Source organism: Brassica oleracea, chromosome C1, assembly GCF_000695525.1.
Source record: "Brassica oleracea var. oleracea cultivar TO1000 chromosome C1, BOL, whole genome shotgun sequence".
NCBI lineage: Eukaryota > Viridiplantae > Streptophyta > Magnoliopsida > Brassicales > Brassicaceae > Brassica > Brassica oleracea.
In genome coordinates, this window is record NC_027748.1 from 11,798,075 (window position 1) to 11,814,909 (window position 16,835).

Consider the following 16,835-nt stretch of genomic DNA (forward strand, 5'->3'; position numbering starts at 1 on the left):
GCAATCACCGAGACAAAGGAATTTGAAGTTTGATGGATTTATAAAAAAATAGAAGTTCATCAGAAGTGAGTTTGACTCGTGTGTTTACATGAAGGACGTGAACTCAAGCAAGGCGATATACCTGTTGCTATATGTTGATGATATGTTGATTGCATCAGGGAGTAAGTCAGCGATTAAAGATTTAAAAGAAAGATTGAGTTCTGAATTTGAGATGAAAGATGTAGGAAGAGCATCGAGAATTCTTGGAATGGATATCGCAAGAGAAAGAAAGGAAGGAGTCCTAAAATTGTCTCAAGCCAATTATCTAGAAAAGGTATTAAAAACCTTTGGCATGTTTGAAGCGAGATCAGTTGTTACGCCTACGGCGTCGCACTTCAAACTAAAAAGCCTACATCCTAAAGAAAGAGCTGGAGAGTATGAATACATGAAGGATGTGCCATACGCGAGTGCTGTATGAAGTTTGATGTACGCCATGGTTGGTTCGAGGCCTGATTTGGGGTTTTCAGTTGGTCTCGTCAGTCGCTTCATGTCACATCCAAGCAGAGAGCATTGGGAAGCAGTTAAGTGGGTACTGAGATATGCAGCAGGTGCTTACGAGATGTGTCTAACGTTTAAGAAATCTACTGAGTTTATAGTTGAAGGATATTCTGATTCAGACTATGCTACAGATCTAGACAAGAGACGCTCAGTATCTGAGATTGTTTCTAAGGTTGGAGGACATACTGTGTCCTGGAAGTCAGGTTTACAGTCAGTGGTTGCTCTATCAACCACCGAAGTCGAGTTCATGGCTCTTACTCTAGCAGTGAAAAAAGCAATATGGTTAAGAGGTTTTACCTCAGAACTCGGATACAAACAAGACAGTGTAAGGATAGACTGTGATTCACAAAGTGCAATTGCTCTATCTAAAAATGCGGTTCATCACGAGAGGACTAAGCATATGGATACACCGTTCAACTTCATCAGAGATATTGTTGCTAAACGAATCGTCAGCCTAGCAAAGATTCATACATCTAAGAACCCATCAGACTTTCTAACTAAGTGTGTACCTGGCACTAAGTTTCAGCTCTGCTGTGATTCTTTGAACGTGTGATGAAGCACATGAGTGGCTCCAGGTAGCTCCGCAGTGACCTCGCATCACATAAAAAGAAAATAATATGAATGAGTATCTACAAAAGATCAGAAGAAGTTTTTCATAAGTGTTAAAAAAAAGGGTGGAAGCGAGAAGGAGTTACCTGTAGAGCAGAGGAGGTCAAAAGAAGCGTGGTGGACCTCCGAGTAAAAAGAAAGTTCAGTTTTAGGTGGAGTACTTGAGATCTTGTTAAAGTTCGTCGTGAGAGTGCTCAGAGAGGTCTTATGGCTGTATCAGATAAGAGGAGTGTCAGAGGATGAGCTTTTATGGAAAGAAGCTGAATCAGTTCAGAGTCATAAAGGTTGAGGTACCTGATTGCAGTCGTATCTTTCAGAAAACAGCTGAGAGAAGCTGAGAGAAGATCCAAGATGCGACATGTAAGACAGTTGTGAGTTAGTCGCAGATGGATCCGAAGGGTTTAAGCTGTTCTATCGCGATTCTAAAGATGATAAAGAGTCGAGAGGAGCACTTACTGGTTCCGAGTATCTGAAACGGAGAAAGTTTGGAAGGTGAAGCTCAGGTTTGACGGATTCAAAGAGGTTGAATCGTGTCGGTGTTGTTTCTTTCATCGTCTAAAGAGAGGAGGCGGTGATGAGAAGAGAGAGAGGAGGAACAAGACAGCTCTTAGAGTTTCATCGAAATGTCTGAAAACCAAAGAGGTGGAGAATTGTGGGCTTTGGTCTTCAATCTAATTTGCTAATGGGCCAGCTTTTACTCTATTGGGCCATTGAGTGTTGATGAGAGATTGATGAAGTGTTTGAGCTGGCCCTCGTATCACTTAAGCTGATGTTGAGTCAGCATGGCCGTTATTACGGCCTAACGTCTTCTTCTTCTTCAAGTCGATCACTCTGAAAACGAGAGAGAGATTAGAGAAGTTGCAGAGAGCTCGCCAGAGAGATAATCAGAGAGAACGAGATCTACCTGAGGCGATCGAGCGGAAACGGAGTCGGAGTGTCTCCGGTGACGTCACCATAGCAGGATCCGATTACCTGTAGTGTATTTCGGAGGTAACATCAACTCATCTTCTCTGGTGTGTTTAGATCGGGTTGTATCGTTGTTACCGGAACTTGAATCTGATTATAGTGAAGCTCTTGAGGGATACCGTTCCCTCCCCGGACAGTAGGAAACAAAGTCCGGATGAACAATCTTGATTGCGTCTTGTTTGATTGCGTTTCTATCTGCGAACACAAACCAAAAACGAATTAGATCACCTATCGAATCTGAAATTGAACCAAGATTAAGGTAAGGAATTACCAACATGTATTCGGAGGAAAATATACATTAATAGTTTATAGTGATCAGTATAATCATGCTTAAGCAATGATAATTTATAACCTATATATTAGGTATGCATGGGATGCACATGGAGGGACTGTGGCTGTTCAACCAAGAGGTAGACGAGGCCTTATTGCGAACGAAGTAACATAGTTGGTGTCATGCTTTTTGTTATCTTCAAATGCAAAAGAATAAGAAGAAGACAAACTGTAATGCGTTGCATGTGTACAGGAAAAAAGGGTGTTAAGTTGTAAACTTGCAGTTTACGACAAAAACAACAGAGAAACTAAAAGAAAACGCAACAAAAACATTAAAATATGGCTGTTGTAAATTTTAAAAAGCGACGCTTTGTATAGAATTGTGATATACGATTGGAAGTTGTAGAGATGATATTTTGTACGTCTAGTCATAAAACATCACTGTGCTTGTCTGTCAGCGACTAAGCGTTTGATATATTCCATGCATAATTTTTTTTTTCCATTGATTGGGACTGATCGGTTAGCTACTTAGCCGGTTCGGTCTCGGCGTCTGAGATCTGGAGGGGGTTTCTCGCCAGGCGCATTATTCTTGGTCTGTCAGTTTAGTACCCGATTAAACCGGTGCTTTCTTTCATCCGATTTTGGCTTTGTAACCCACATCCAATTTCTGGTTCGATTCGATTAAATAATCTAGTTTTATTTTATTTTGTGGTGATTTGATGTTAACTTTTTGTATAGGTCAATCCCGGCTTGCTGTAAATTTGGTTATGATTTAATGCTGGTTTAAAAATCATTGTACGATGATTACCCCGTACAATTGAATAATTTACGTGAAACAAAAAATAGTATTTTAAATCTACATTATTAAATTTTGTTATAGATTAATTCATTAAGATTCGATAGATTCTATTTTCTAACAATCGTAGAGTTGCTTGTTGTCTTACTTACGACTCTCTTCTCCCTTTTTTTCTCCTATTTCCGTCGGTTGAAATCAAACAAAAAAACTTTTTTTTAAAAGACTTGGCCCCCCACCAAAAAAAAAAAAAAAAAAAAAAAAAAAAAAAGAGAGAAAAAGGTTGAAGAAGAACATTCAATCAATCAATCAATCAATCAATCAATCGTCTTCTTCGTCTCGATTGTAACTAAAAACCCCCCTCCATGGAAATCGAGGTTTCGAGTTCAGCTCATGATACCGTCGATTTGGATAGTATTCGCGTCAAGCGAAAGACGTTGCAGAACTTGCTCGACGATTGCCAGAGAGCTCTCGAGCTGCTAAACCTCGCCGATACTTCTCCCGGCGGCGATAAAACCGAAACCGGTGGTTCCGGAGAGGATAACAGCAACCTCGTTGGTTCACAGGAGAGGGAAGAAGAAGAGTTTCCTTCTTCCGATCAAGGAGATCCTGAAGCCGATAAAGTATATACTTGTATACCCTCACCGTACTATCTCTGAGCTTGTGACTCGATCCGTGATTGTTTGGTTTATGTTCTTGTGCAGTTCTATGATCTTATCAAGTCTAGAGTTGAATGTCATGGCTTTAGGGAGAAGATAGAGCTAGCTCAAGTTTCACTTCTCCAAGATCTTGCTGGTAAGATAAGTCTTTGCTTTTATTGGTTGTAGAGATAAACTTTTTTTTTTTTAAAGTTATTGAATTTGGCAGAAGAAGAAGGTAGCTCTTGGGACGTAGTTAGTGAAGATGATATATTGGGTGTGGTTCAAACGGAAGATGATTATGTTGTTGTTAGAGAAGAAGATATAGCTGACGGTATCGCTTGTTTCATGGCTACTTATTTGTCTTCCCTTAAGCAGACTAAGGTACGTCGCGTTCATTAAGGCCTATCCTCGTCTCTGTTCTGTTTCATGCCTCCTCGACTTATTCTCAGTGTTGTCTTTGTGTAGGATATATCACCTGATCAGCTTCAGAAAGGTAAAATCTTTTAACTTCCATGTGTCACAATTATAACCAAAGAGAGTAGTCTAGGATTTGCTTATCTAAGAGTTTTATTAGATACTAAGAGAGTTTGCTTATGTTTGTAGCACTTAGCACCATGTTTTCAGTGAAGAAGAGAAAGGGGAAGCTTCGTAAAGCATGGGAAGGAAGTAAAGTTATTTACAACGTAGCTTCTTGGAGCGCAACTGCTATAGGGTACATCACACTCTTTTTTTAACACATTCCTTCTTTAGTTTGTATGAATGCTTCTAAGTTTTTCTCACAAATCTTATTTGTCCTTTTGATTCCTTTTTTTTCTTTTTTGTATAACAGCATATATCAAAACCCGATGATCCTGAGTATTGCATCCAAAGCCTTCTGGGTGTCTTGCAAGGCCATATCAAAGCTTGTCTGAATTGTCTCGCTCACATGGTGCTCATAAAGTTACAACAGCCTCGACTCAGCAATGTTTTATATCAATTTAATTTATATTTGTACATATGCCTTTTGTTTGATCCTTCTTCTCTGTGATGTTTATTCTCAACATGCAAATGTTAAAAAGATTAGTTTGATCTCAAATTCGAAGTGCTTGTTTCTGAAGTACTTTGGCGTGATGAAATTTCAATTCTGAAAAGACTGAAAATCCTGAAGGCGATATTAACCATATAATCTTCACGTTCACTAATCATCAGCAATGAACCATCTTTACATCATCACGCAGGGACATGTTTCTTCTTTAGCCTTTGTTTATCCAGCTTTCCCAGAGGTTAATTAGATTTCCTTGAATTAGTCAATAGTCGACTTTAAAAAAGAGTTTTTGTATTCCACTTCATCGTGTTGTTTAAGTCTTATCACAACTCGTACCAGTCTTGTAATATATGGACACATTAGTATTAAAGAAAAACGTGGTAAACTAACCATCGTATTTTTATTATGCACCCAAAGCTATCTGAAGGTTTCGACAATTTGCTCCACCAAGCAAAATACTTGCAGCTTCAAACAGACGAGCAAATGAGATCTGATCCTTCTTCGAGCATTTTCAGTAGTAAAAAGACTTGGATTTACTAACTGCAGTGTCCTTGCAAAGAATAGAGCGAACTTCCACAATAGATCTCGGAGGTTCCATGTCTTGCTCTCTTAACGAATTGCCTAGCAGCTGCTGCATCTGTGCTGCAAATGTATCGTCCAATATCTGCAGCCACCAATAATACACATATGAGGTCAAGTCTTAAGAGTCGTACAATCAAAAAATTAATGGCAGTTTCCATAGGGTTCTTACAGAGACAGCAACTCTAGAGCCCTTGTACCAAGCTCTGTTCTCTTTCCTGTTCTCCAAAAAGCTTAAAACAATCTGTCATGCGCAGAAGAAAAATCAGATCTCCAACACCGCAAAACATCACGCGAGACTGTTAGAATAGTTACCTGTCCCATACGATCCCAATATCCTCGGGACAATGCGATGAAGACATTCGTCTCACAAACCGAATGTAGATGGTTCACTGTGTTGGTGAGCTGCTCCTTCAGGTTATGCATTTTGCTTCTGATGTCCGATTCTCCAACACTTTCTTTAGAGTCCTGAAGAATCTTCTTCAACATTGTCGTCTTTTGTAGCTTGCTCTAAAAAAAATCAAAATAACTGATTACAGCACATGCATTTATGCATTTAGTAATGGGATTTAACAAGAGTACAAAACATGGACTCACATTTTCTACCAGTTTTTCGACCACAGCCTGAAGGTAATTTCGAAACTTGGCTCTGAGCATCACTGTCACCTCGGAAAGACGATCTCCAGGAGCGGCGTTCCCAACATCAGGAATGCATGAAGACCACGATTTAAATTGAGCCTCTATTTTTGGCCGTATAACATCAAGCATTCTCTTCATAGAGTTTAGTAGAATGCCCAGCTGCACCAGCAGATAGATAAACTTCTCAGCAAAACAAATCTTCCTTTCACAAAATTTAAAGAAAAGAAGAGTAGGAACATTATGCTCACCTCATCCGGGACTGTATATGCAATCACATTTCTTTTGGTCAGCTTCTGGACATACTTGAAGCTTAACTTCTTTGGAGCCAAGTTTTCTTTGAGAGGTGCTAAGACGTCTGCATACTGCTTCTCCAGAGCTTCCACAATTGCTTTCTCAACATCAGCAATAGCCTAAAGAAACACAGCTTATGTCATTCTATTCACTCCTATTTCTTAAGATCAAAAAATTAATTGCTAATCCGGTAATCCCTGATTATGAAAATCCCTAGAATCCAAATTCGCACCATAGATATACTGAATACACAAGTAAATATTTTCAGAGTTGCGAATCAAAAGGCGTCAAAGGAACAGCTAAAACTTACACTCTCCAGAACAAAGATATATTCCGGCCATCTAGAAATGATAACTTGATACTCTTGAATGGTCTCGTTCAGTCTGGTGTACATTTCATCAACAAATGGGGTTGTTGAATGCTGTGTCCTGACTCCAGACCATTTTACCTGATTAGATGACAGACGAGAAAAGTTAGTTTCTCAATAAAACGTCATAAGCTGAGAAGAATGAAAGACGAGAAAAGTATGGATCAACTTAATTTATATACGAATCCAGAACAACACCCACATCCAGCTATTCACATGAATCATAATTCACACAGTAAATATATCTCTATTTGTGTATTTTTCAGTTAAACTATATATTTGTGTCAAGCCTCAGCTTTTGTAACATATTAATCTTCGCAAAAATACTTTTGCATCTCCACAATAAAAGATAACACATAGAGAATCCATAAATATATATATATACCTTATCAAGTTTGCATGATTCAAGTAATGAAAGACGCCTATCTTGAATCCAAATCATGATATATAGGTGGAACAACTCTTTTGCATCAACACCGCCTTGGATAGGACTGTAAAATGAACCATGAAACCAGTCAAAACAATTGACAAAAAAAAATCAAATAGTTTAAACGACCTACCTAATGTTCCAGCTGGAAAGATCACGTTGAAAGTCTGCAGTTGCAATCACAAGCTCTGCAACTGTTGGTGAAGGACCAGAGGGCGGACATGCAACAAGGAATGCTCGAAGTCTGTTGCTGAGATCAGTGCTATATATGGACGCTGACAGGTTTGGAAGGTCAAGAAAGCTGCATAAAACAATATAGCAAATATTGGTCAATCAACACCTGCACGAAGATGCTATGAGGTGCAGTACACATCTAAACATGTCAATCACATAAATTTTTATACTATAATGGTACAACAGTGTCTCAAATAACACATGAAGGCAATAGTATGGATGAGGCCAATTAGGTATAACCAGAGACTGATAGAAGCTTTTTCTCCTCTCCTTAGCTTCTATCAAATCTCTGGAAAAACTTGGCCATCTAGTTAAGATATTGACAAGTCTGTCTATTGAGTGATAAAAATATTGCCAGTTTAGCACTACTTCGAAACTAAAGAGCTTGTGACAAAGTAACAGTATACTATAGTTGACAAGGGTTGGTCAGCAAAGAATATTTTGGTTGAAGATCTACCTGAAGTCGGATATTTAGGAAAACAGTAGCGTTCAATTATCTTTTGTACCAATTATTTAGAAATAGCTGAATAGAAGACTAACTGAACATGGTTTGTCAGACTAACCTGGGAAGTATATCTTGATTCTGGATCTCAATATCAGTAAAAATTTCATTCTTTACATTCTTGCAGACCATAGTCATTTTCTGGTACGCAGCCGACATTGCAGAAGGATCCCAAATATTGGGATCACTGTTGTTTGTAACATACTCGTCTGTCTCACCCATATGCCTTTTAGATCTCTTCTTTGCTGCTGCCTATCAAAAGCATTGATGCCAAATAGATGAGAAAAACTAACCAATAGTAAGGTAAGGCAATTAAGAGGTTTCATGCTATACCTGGAAGTAATGACAAAGATTAGTCTGATCCTCGGGAGACAAGATATCATGCAGAAGCATGTACAGTTTAACAGCAGGAGTAAGTGCTGGCGCTGGAACTCCTGTTGCAGAACTGACTACATTATTCATTCCAGAGAATGAGGACTCGTCAAGAGATTTGTAGTTCTCGAAGACCAGCTTCAGAATCTGCTCAATTTGGTCCTTGATTTCGTTTAGGATCCGATTCTGTTGAAAGCAAAGAAAAAAAAAGGAGGTTCAGAAGCAGAAAGCGCATGTGTAGGACAAGACTATTATGCTTTCACAAGAACAAAAAAATCAACAGCAAACAGAAATAACTTGGGTGATATGACGTAGTGTTTGATGCTTAAAATTGCTACATGAGCAACTACGTGAAGTCTAACTATGTCATTCACCATTGCATTGCATGCACACCTATGAATACGACGGTGAATAACACAATAATATTGCTAATGTGGTGCAATGAGTCAGGTATTATGATCAAAGTATATAAGCTATCTTTGGAGTCAAATCCTATTCTTGGCAAAGAAAAATAATAGATGACTGCGGATTTACCTCTTGATGACTCAACGCGCTCTTGCCATTTCCTTTCATAATGACAGGCGTTAGCAAGTCATGCACCAATTGGAGACAATCGGAAGTCGGTGTAGCGACATCCATCACATATGACAAGTACCTTAAAGCACAAAACAAGTAAGATAGTGAAAAAAGAGTTATAGCATGTCTTCAAATGACGAGATAGAAAAATAGAAAGTTTGTACGGTATACCTGAGCTTAGTGTAGGTATCTGAAATCCCATAATAGGAGGCAAATTCCCCCAAAAGCCATTTCCATGACCCATATAACAACAAGTTTCTTTGCTGAAACCGTTGCATTTTCAAGGCCACTTCCAGGACTAGGTCATATGCGACTGTTTCCGCAACAGAACCACACTAAAGAAAGAATAAAAAAATTATATACCAAAATTTCAGAGCACTATACAATAACTTTGATATCTGTGTTCGGAGACATAATCTACAGAGGATACACATACTTCAAATGGAGGATGGATTTTCAATTAATTAACATAGAGAGGAGCATGAGCTCTTAGACAACCATAACGCTCCCATCTTTTAATAAAATTGCTAATGAAAAGTCTAAAATCAACAACTCTTATAATATAATATTTACTGGTTAAATCATCTAGTTACTATCAACAAAAGAAGAGTTTGTTGTTGTTACTATCAACAAGGTAAAAGTTGCTCAAAAGGAAATGGAATACTGGAGTGTCTCTAAGACTACTAAAAAGAGATGCCAATCCACTAACAGGAAGCAAATAAAAATAGAGAGCATCAAAGATACCAAATATAATGATAGGTAGCTAACACACCTTCAAATGGCTGTTATCATCAAAACTTGCTGAATAGTTAATATAGAGCTGGAGTTTTCCCACAAGTTGATGTTCTGGCTCACGAAAAACAGACCACCAGCGAAGTTTCTCAGCCTGTATGCATTCTTCATTAGCAGCAATTGAAACGTACTAACATAAAAAAAAACGTAGGTAAAAATTGCTCACCGAATCTTCAGAAAAATTAGCTAGCTGGACAAGCACACGCCCAAATTCCTTCCCGTTTGAATCAAGTATTTCAACAATCAGATCATCTCCATGACTATCAGGAAAGCTGTTGAAATTCCATGTACTTTGTCAGACACCACAGATATGAGAAAGCAACCCAAAGTGGACTTGAGAGAGGGGAAAGAGGAATGTAGAAAGTACATACAAAACATGGTCTTCACCGGATCCGGGTTGCATCATAATGGCCTCATCTTCAGTTAAGCTTTTCAATCTTAACCTACATGAGTATGTTTCTGAATGACAGAACCAAACGGATTATTTATAAAAGTCCTCACAAATAAAAAAACAGAAAAGCAGTGAACTGGGGCAGTATGGATGATATAACTTTCACATACCTTGAACAACATCATAAGACGTTGAACTATTGCGTAGACTTGTGACACCAACTTTCAGGAGACCAGAAACTTGCTTTAAGTACTGTGTACTGGAATGTACATATCCTAGGCTTTGACGTGAAAGAGAAGAACCATTTGCTGGCACACGAACATGGATCTTCCTTAGAGCCCGCCATCCTGAAGATATGCGTGTTGATAAATTGGAAAAGTGAATCCGGATTTTCTCAAACTTTATCAGCGATGGCTTCAAAGATGATATACTACAACCGATCGGAGCATCCAAAACGGTTTTTACACGTCGTACTGCAAAAGTAGACAAGTTTCTGGTTACAGGATGGCAGCCAAAGAAGCAGATGGAATATGGAATTGAAGTTTACCTTGCACCATCATTTTGCCAATGTTTTTCTTGGGTTTTGGTGCAACTCCCTCGTGCGGAGCTTGTGAAGATTGCTTCACCAGCATTTCCTCCTCCGATTGCAAAAGGAGTTGCTTCAACCTGTTTTTCAGTTTAAACCAAAAAATGTTATTCAATAATTGCTTGTGAGGCATGTGGATTTGGACTTCAGTTTGTATAAAGAAATATAAAATGTGTACAAGTAAATAATATACTCACCCGAATGCTTCTCGTAAAAGAGCACACTCATTTTCCAAAAACATGGGAGCCTCCATGCAGCCCTTTGCCCATGCATTAAGGCAAAGGCGTACACATGCATCGTAGGAAACAACAGCATGCCAGGGCCCGCGAGCACTGTAGGGTACACAAAAATATGCGGTAGTGTTTAAAAATAATCCAACTTGTTTACTACACTGATTGAAGATAACACTGGGGTTTGTATGTTTCTATAATAACTTTCTGAAGCAGTAAACACGCTAATCAGATCCTAATTACCTTGCATGAAAATTTGGCAGCCGAGCTGGATGTTGATCAGATGGCCCAAATGACTCGGAAGCAGCACTAGTTCTACAGGAACAGAAGCAAAACGTTACAATGGTTTAGCAAAATTCAGAATTCATTTTAAATAAAAAGCGAAAATAGACGAGAATACCTAGTAAAATGGCCAGTCTTTTTACTTTCTACACAATCTTCTGTTATGGCTTCTGAAACTTGAACGCCTGAAGTCGCTGGTTTGATTTCTTCAGACTCCTCTGCTGCCCCTGAAAATGGAGGAGCACTGGGAATATCGCTGACTTCTTCAGAAGAAAACTTGTCATCAAGCTCCTGCAATATGAAACAACATTATAGAAACAAATCACATCCTTGATGTTCCACCAATTATACAAGTAAAACCGAACCAAGACAAGCAATTCTTATTTGATGTAACATACATTCACTATAAACGAAAACAAAAACAAAATTGCAATTTCATCTTTTCCATATCTATCATCTTATTAGTCATCATAGCTATACGAACGAAGAAAGCTCAATCATAATACGACATCGTATTGGATCTATCAATAATACTCTAGGATCGGAGATTCAACCTTCTCAACGGCAGCTCCACCGTCCGTAATCGGTAAGTGACTTTCAACCCTAGACACACCGCCGTCAATCCTCCTCCCAGTCGCCGCCGCCGGAGGAGAAAACTGCGAGCTAGAAGCTGAATCCGTCGATTCATCCTCTTCCTCCTCCGTATCAGTATCATATCTAGGCTCCGTCTGTCCGCGTGAAGCCACGACGAGAGTGTCTCTGGAGGAGCTCACTTCGGAGTAAGTATAACAAGACGAGTTCCTCCCGTAGCTACGGCCGACGCCGCTGGAGACTCTACTGTTCTCGGGAGACGAATCGAGGGAAACGTCGTCGTTGGAGTTTACACTCATATCGTCTTCGGAAGCAGTGGCGTCAGCATCGGGTATAGGAGCTGAGGACGATTCGTTGCCGTTAAGGACTTTGGGAGCGGGTGATTTCAATCGTTCGCTGGAGATCATGGTGTAGTTGATTGAGGTGAAGGAAGTTGCTAAAATTGAGCTAATGAAGTACTACGAGATTGCAATGGAGTTTACAGATCGAGGCTAGGTTTTGCAGTGGAGGAGGTGAAGAAAGCTTAATCAGGAAGCTTTTCAGGGGGATGAGCTAGTGTGAGAGAGAGAGAGAGAGAGAGAGACGATCCAAATCTGTGAATTTCAAATTGATTTTTGTATTTTTTATTTTTAGTTTTGGAAATCTTTTTGTTACTTTTTATTATTCCAAAAAAATTAGGGAATTCAAATTTGGGAAAGGGGTAGAGAAGAAAGGCAGACCAGTCGGTGAGACACTCGAAACGGCGTCGTTGTGGCCCATGAGCTTGTTGTCGATGGGAGCATAACGGGTAGTAATGACGTGGGAAAGTGATTATTATTAAATTTGTTCTCAAGTGTAACGTTACTATATTTTGTTGATTGTTATATTTAGCTACAAAACAGGTGGTGGTGGGGACAAATCGAGAGATGTCTTGTTCTCTTATGCACGGCAGATCAACCATCTTTTTTGTCAACATATTCCAATTCGAATTTTCAAAGTGGTAAGTGAAAAACTATTCACTTGCTTGAATTGTAATACTAAATATACTGTAATGGAGAAGGTTTGTTGAGAGCATTCGTGACCATTCTTATCTAACTCACATGTGAAGTTGCTTATGCTTTTTATTTCTTTACAGAGATGCAAACAAAAATAACATCTTAACCTGATTGGTTGATGAAATCCTCCACTGTTTTCATTACAATAACACACTTTCCACTTTCTGAAAGAAACTTTATTTCAAACAAGTGCACAACTGTTTCCTGCTCTTTATTGCATTCTTTTTTTTTATTCTTTTCAAAACCATAGTCATGGCAGAAATAAAATAAAGAAAACCGAGAATGTGACTCAATTGAGTTTCGATCATAGTGTTGGGTTTCACTGTGCGTACATGTCATCCACATTGCACTCGCCCAGGAACACTTTGACACTCCTTGGCGATCCGCAGCTTCCTTCAGCTATTAGAACTCTATCATTTGCAGACATGTGCGCTATGATCTTGTATATCATCTCAATCTGCACAATTCAAAAGATAAAACCTTCTGTGATATGTCTATTCAAAAAGTTACTAATGTAAGTTTTATTTCTCAAGGAGTTGGACGTTACTTCCTCAGGAGCATGGCAACGATCAGCTATCTCGTCCAGTGTCAATGGCTCTACTGGATCTTTACAGCTGCAGGCAGAGAAAGAAGGATTAGTATATAAGACCAGTCTCTCTTGACAAAGATTTGAAAAGAGTAACAGACATGGTCTGGTTCTTACCTGGCTTCATTAAGAACTGACAATACACGCTTTTGCAAGGCCAGTACTTCTGCTGCTGCTTTCTTACCAGCTTCCACACCTGAGACCGTTGTTTATTTTTCAGATTCAGTAAACATTTGAGTTGGGATATTACAAAACATTTGGGCAGAATATCTATACCAGGTTGGTGGTAAGCATTTATGTTGACAAGTGAGGCATATAACCCGACCGCTCTTTCATAAAGAGCTATAAGAGCCCCAACAGATCTTGGTGTCACTTCCTCGATGGTAACACTAATGGACTCTCTACCGTTTGCATATAAAGCAGATCTAGTTCCCTGTACAAATTCAAAACAGTTCATCAGTGGTCCATATAACTATCTCCCGCCCTAAGTCGTAGGAAAAGAGATTCTTGAATCAGACCTGTAGCATCCCAAAGAGGTAGTCTCCACAAGTGACACCTGGCTCAAGATCCCAATCATGACCTGGGGGTCTGTCACGTAGCACTTCTATAAAGGTTGCAAAGAAATTGTGCACACCCTCTCTCAGCTGTTGAATGTAGCTAATGAAATTCAACAAATTAATAAATACTGTTGTTTAAAGAGCTCCCTTAAGGAAAATATATATATGAATGAAGAAAACTCACGCGTGCTGATCTGTGCTCCCTTTGTTTCCGTATACAGTTAACCCTTGATTAACCTGCATATTCAAATCACCGCTCCTTGAGATCACAATTGTAATAACATGGTTGAGAAAACAGTACACATTGTTTCAACTCTTCCATGGCAGAGGGGTAACAAATTCAACTCAATCATGCATACACACAAGTAATTAAGTAAGTATCCAAGATCTTCTGACATTTAAAATGCACATGAACTTTCATTCAGGGTCCTGCGGTGAAAGTTGAAGGAAGAGTATGCTTACAGTGTTACCGTCAAGATCAAACTCCTTTCCTAGAGATTCCATGACCAGCTGCTGCAGATACCGGCTAAATAGTAATAAGCTATCCTTGTAAGGAAGTATAACCATATCCTGTAAAAGAAAGAAAGAAAAAAATGAGTTTAAAACATCAATACAAACTCAATCTCCTTGCTAGCCTTAGACGTTCTTGAAAAAGTTGAGGAAAAATACCTTGGAACCAACGCCATCAGAAGCCCAGTACCAACACATTGCTAAGAGCGCTGCAGGGTTATTCTTGAGCTGAAAGAAATTTGCAGGCGAGTCAGAAAACTCAACCATGTGAAACGGTTCATAAATTCATCTTCAATGAAGGAGTTCATACACAAGCTACAACAACTAAGACTTACAGAAGTTGTCCTAGTAGCCTCATCCATTATCCCAGCACCAGCAAGCATCTCTCTAATATCAATCCCCTATACGATGACAGTGCATTAATATACATAAAAGCAACTAATGATCGTCCTAACTTTAAGCTTTTGTACCAATTATTACCTGTAGTGCTGCTGGAAGCAGACCAACCGCAGACATTACTGATGTTCTTCCACCCACCCAGTCGTACATAGGAAACCTAGCTAACCAACCTTCAATTCTCGCCGTGTTATCCAGCAACGAGTTCTATTGTGTTATTGCAACACCCTGTATAAGCCGCATACATCGAGAATATGCTGCTGAGGAACTACAGTTGGGAAGAAGTTGACGCTAAATCATATGCAAATACATATGAAGGTAGTGTCTAATGATCCACGGGAAGCCAGTTTTTACAATCAGACAATATACACTTGTCTCAGTTATTTTCCAGTTCGTAGAGACCTGAGATCAAAACCTGTTTTGCGAAGTTCAGACCAGCGTCACGAAATGCTTTCTGTACTTCCAGTAGTCCATTTCTAGTTTCAGGAGTACCTCCACTCTAGGAAAAAAAAGTCATACTCACCAATATCAGGACCAAGTAAGTATCATATAAACAGTAAGTGCACACAGCTGAATTAAAGTACACACACCTTTGAGATGACAATTACTAAAGTTGAGGCAAGCTCTGGCCCAAGTTGTGCGATCTGATGATCTATTCCCGCAGGGTCGGTGTTGTCAATAAACCTTATCTATCAACAGTCAAAAAATAAAGAAGAGTCATAACAAGTTAACCAAAACAAAAATTGAGACTTTCAATATAGTAGAAAACAAATAAGACTATTTGAATCAGATAAAGCCCAAAGGGACTAGCCAAGAAGCTTAACAACAAGGAAATGTAGTGTTGACTACAATGAGAACAGCGTCAGATACCTTCAACGGAGGATTATCAGGAGCCAAGGCCTCAGCAACAAACTGAGGTCCAAGAGCTGAGCCTCCAATGCCTACAGAGAGTATCTGAGTAAAACGACCCACAGTAGAAGATGGTGGCTTTATCTGTCAAGCAAGCAAGCAAACAAGATTCAAACAGTGAGCTAAGTAAAGACTCTGCATTGCAAGGCGAGATCGAATAATAAACCTTGCCAGAGACTATGTCATCAGCGAAACTACAGATCGAATCAAGAGTGTTCTCGATCAACGTCTTTAGACCCGGCCTAGGAGCGAGACCAGAGTTCCTAAGCCAGTAATGACCAACCATCCTCCCTTCGTCTGGATTCGCTATAGACCCTTTCTCAAGCTCCTCCATAGCCTTAAACGCAGATTTGAATCTCTCCTCCATTTCGACCACGAACTCGTCAGTGAACCCGACGCGGCTGACATCGAGGTACAGTCCAATGTCCTTCTGCTGGTATAGCCAGTCGAGGTAGCGCTTCCAGAGCGCATCTGGGTCTTTGATGAGCTCCTTCTTGGCGGCGGCGGCGGCGGCATCAGAGTGAGAAGTGTCGGCGCGTGACGCGGAGAGAGTCAACGGTAGGAGTGTTGTTGGTTTGGAGGTGTGTGGGAAAGAGAAGGAGTCTCCTCTGGTCGTCGGAGACGTGAATGCTTTAACGGTGGACTGTTTGAGAGAAGGAGAAGAAGAGTAGAGGGTTGAGAGAGAGGCCATCTCGGAGACAGCGATGTTTACGAGGGAAGAGAGAAACAGAGAGAGGGTATATTTGGTTTATTCGGGGTATCTTTTTGAGTTTGTGTGTTTTCGGTAGTGTTTTTAAAACCGGACTGACCCGATGGTTGGACCGGATTCGACCGTGAACCAGTTATATAGCCGGGTTGGTCTAGTAATTGGTTCGACCATGAACTGGCCATATAGCCGGATTATATTTCAAAATTATTAAACCAATAAAAACCACTAAAACTATCAAAAATCTATAAACCATCCATATAAACAAGAAACTAATTTATATTTATAATATTTTATGTTCAAAATTGATTTATATTTTAACTATCCATCATGTTTACTAATATTACTTTTATATTTACATACTAAAAAATATTAAACCATATTATTGAACTAGGTTTGATCCGGTCGAACCATATTGAACCGTGACTCAAAATATTT

General features: G+C 39.4%; 3 protein-coding genes across 3 annotated transcripts; 1 reads left to right on the top strand and 2 right to left on the bottom strand.

Annotated features, from left to right (window-relative positions):
* The first annotated feature begins 3,434 nt into the window (after nt 1-3,434).
* LOC106344400 lies at nt 3,435-4,900 on the top strand. The gene is made up of 6 exons (XM_013783791.1): nt 3,435-3,798; nt 3,880-3,970; nt 4,043-4,197; nt 4,282-4,309; nt 4,420-4,528; nt 4,646-4,900. Exons 1-6 carry the CDS (start codon nt 3,541-3,543, stop codon nt 4,725-4,727), a joined length of 723 nt encoding a protein of 240 aa, XP_013639245.1. The 5' UTR covers nt 3,435-3,540; the 3' UTR covers nt 4,728-4,900.
* A 206-nt stretch (nt 4,901-5,106) lies between these two features.
* Nucleotides 5,107-12,322, bottom strand: LOC106310770. The gene is made up of 21 exons (XM_013747991.1): nt 11,663-12,322; nt 11,227-11,399; nt 11,070-11,141; nt 10,794-10,928; nt 10,558-10,676; nt 10,181-10,483; nt 9,991-10,078; nt 9,786-9,891; nt 9,600-9,713; nt 8,999-9,162; nt 8,786-8,906; nt 8,213-8,437; nt 7,941-8,131; nt 7,277-7,444; nt 7,102-7,207; nt 6,660-6,797; nt 6,307-6,468; nt 6,017-6,217; nt 5,735-5,929; nt 5,592-5,663; nt 5,107-5,504 (listed from the first exon to the last, which is right to left on the bottom strand). The coding sequence occupies exons 1-21, from the start codon at nt 12,104-12,106 to the stop codon at nt 5,352-5,354; spliced, it is 3,450 nt and encodes a 1,149-aa protein (XP_013603445.1). The 5' UTR covers nt 12,107-12,322; the 3' UTR covers nt 5,107-5,351.
* A 707-nt stretch (nt 12,323-13,029) lies between these two features.
* LOC106324865 (glucose-6-phosphate isomerase 1, chloroplastic) lies at nt 13,030-16,442 on the bottom strand. Its single transcript, XM_013762861.1, is given in 14 exon segments — nt 13,030-13,190; nt 13,281-13,347; nt 13,437-13,515; nt 13,596-13,752; nt 13,838-13,976; nt 14,061-14,113; nt 14,339-14,446; nt 14,546-14,614; nt 14,722-14,787; nt 14,867-15,010; nt 15,198-15,281; nt 15,373-15,471; nt 15,653-15,775; nt 15,858-16,442. Coding segments are annotated over 14 exon segments (1,851 nt in total). The 5' UTR covers nt 16,383-16,442; the 3' UTR covers nt 13,030-13,052.
* Nucleotides 16,443-16,835: the final 393 nt, after the last annotated feature.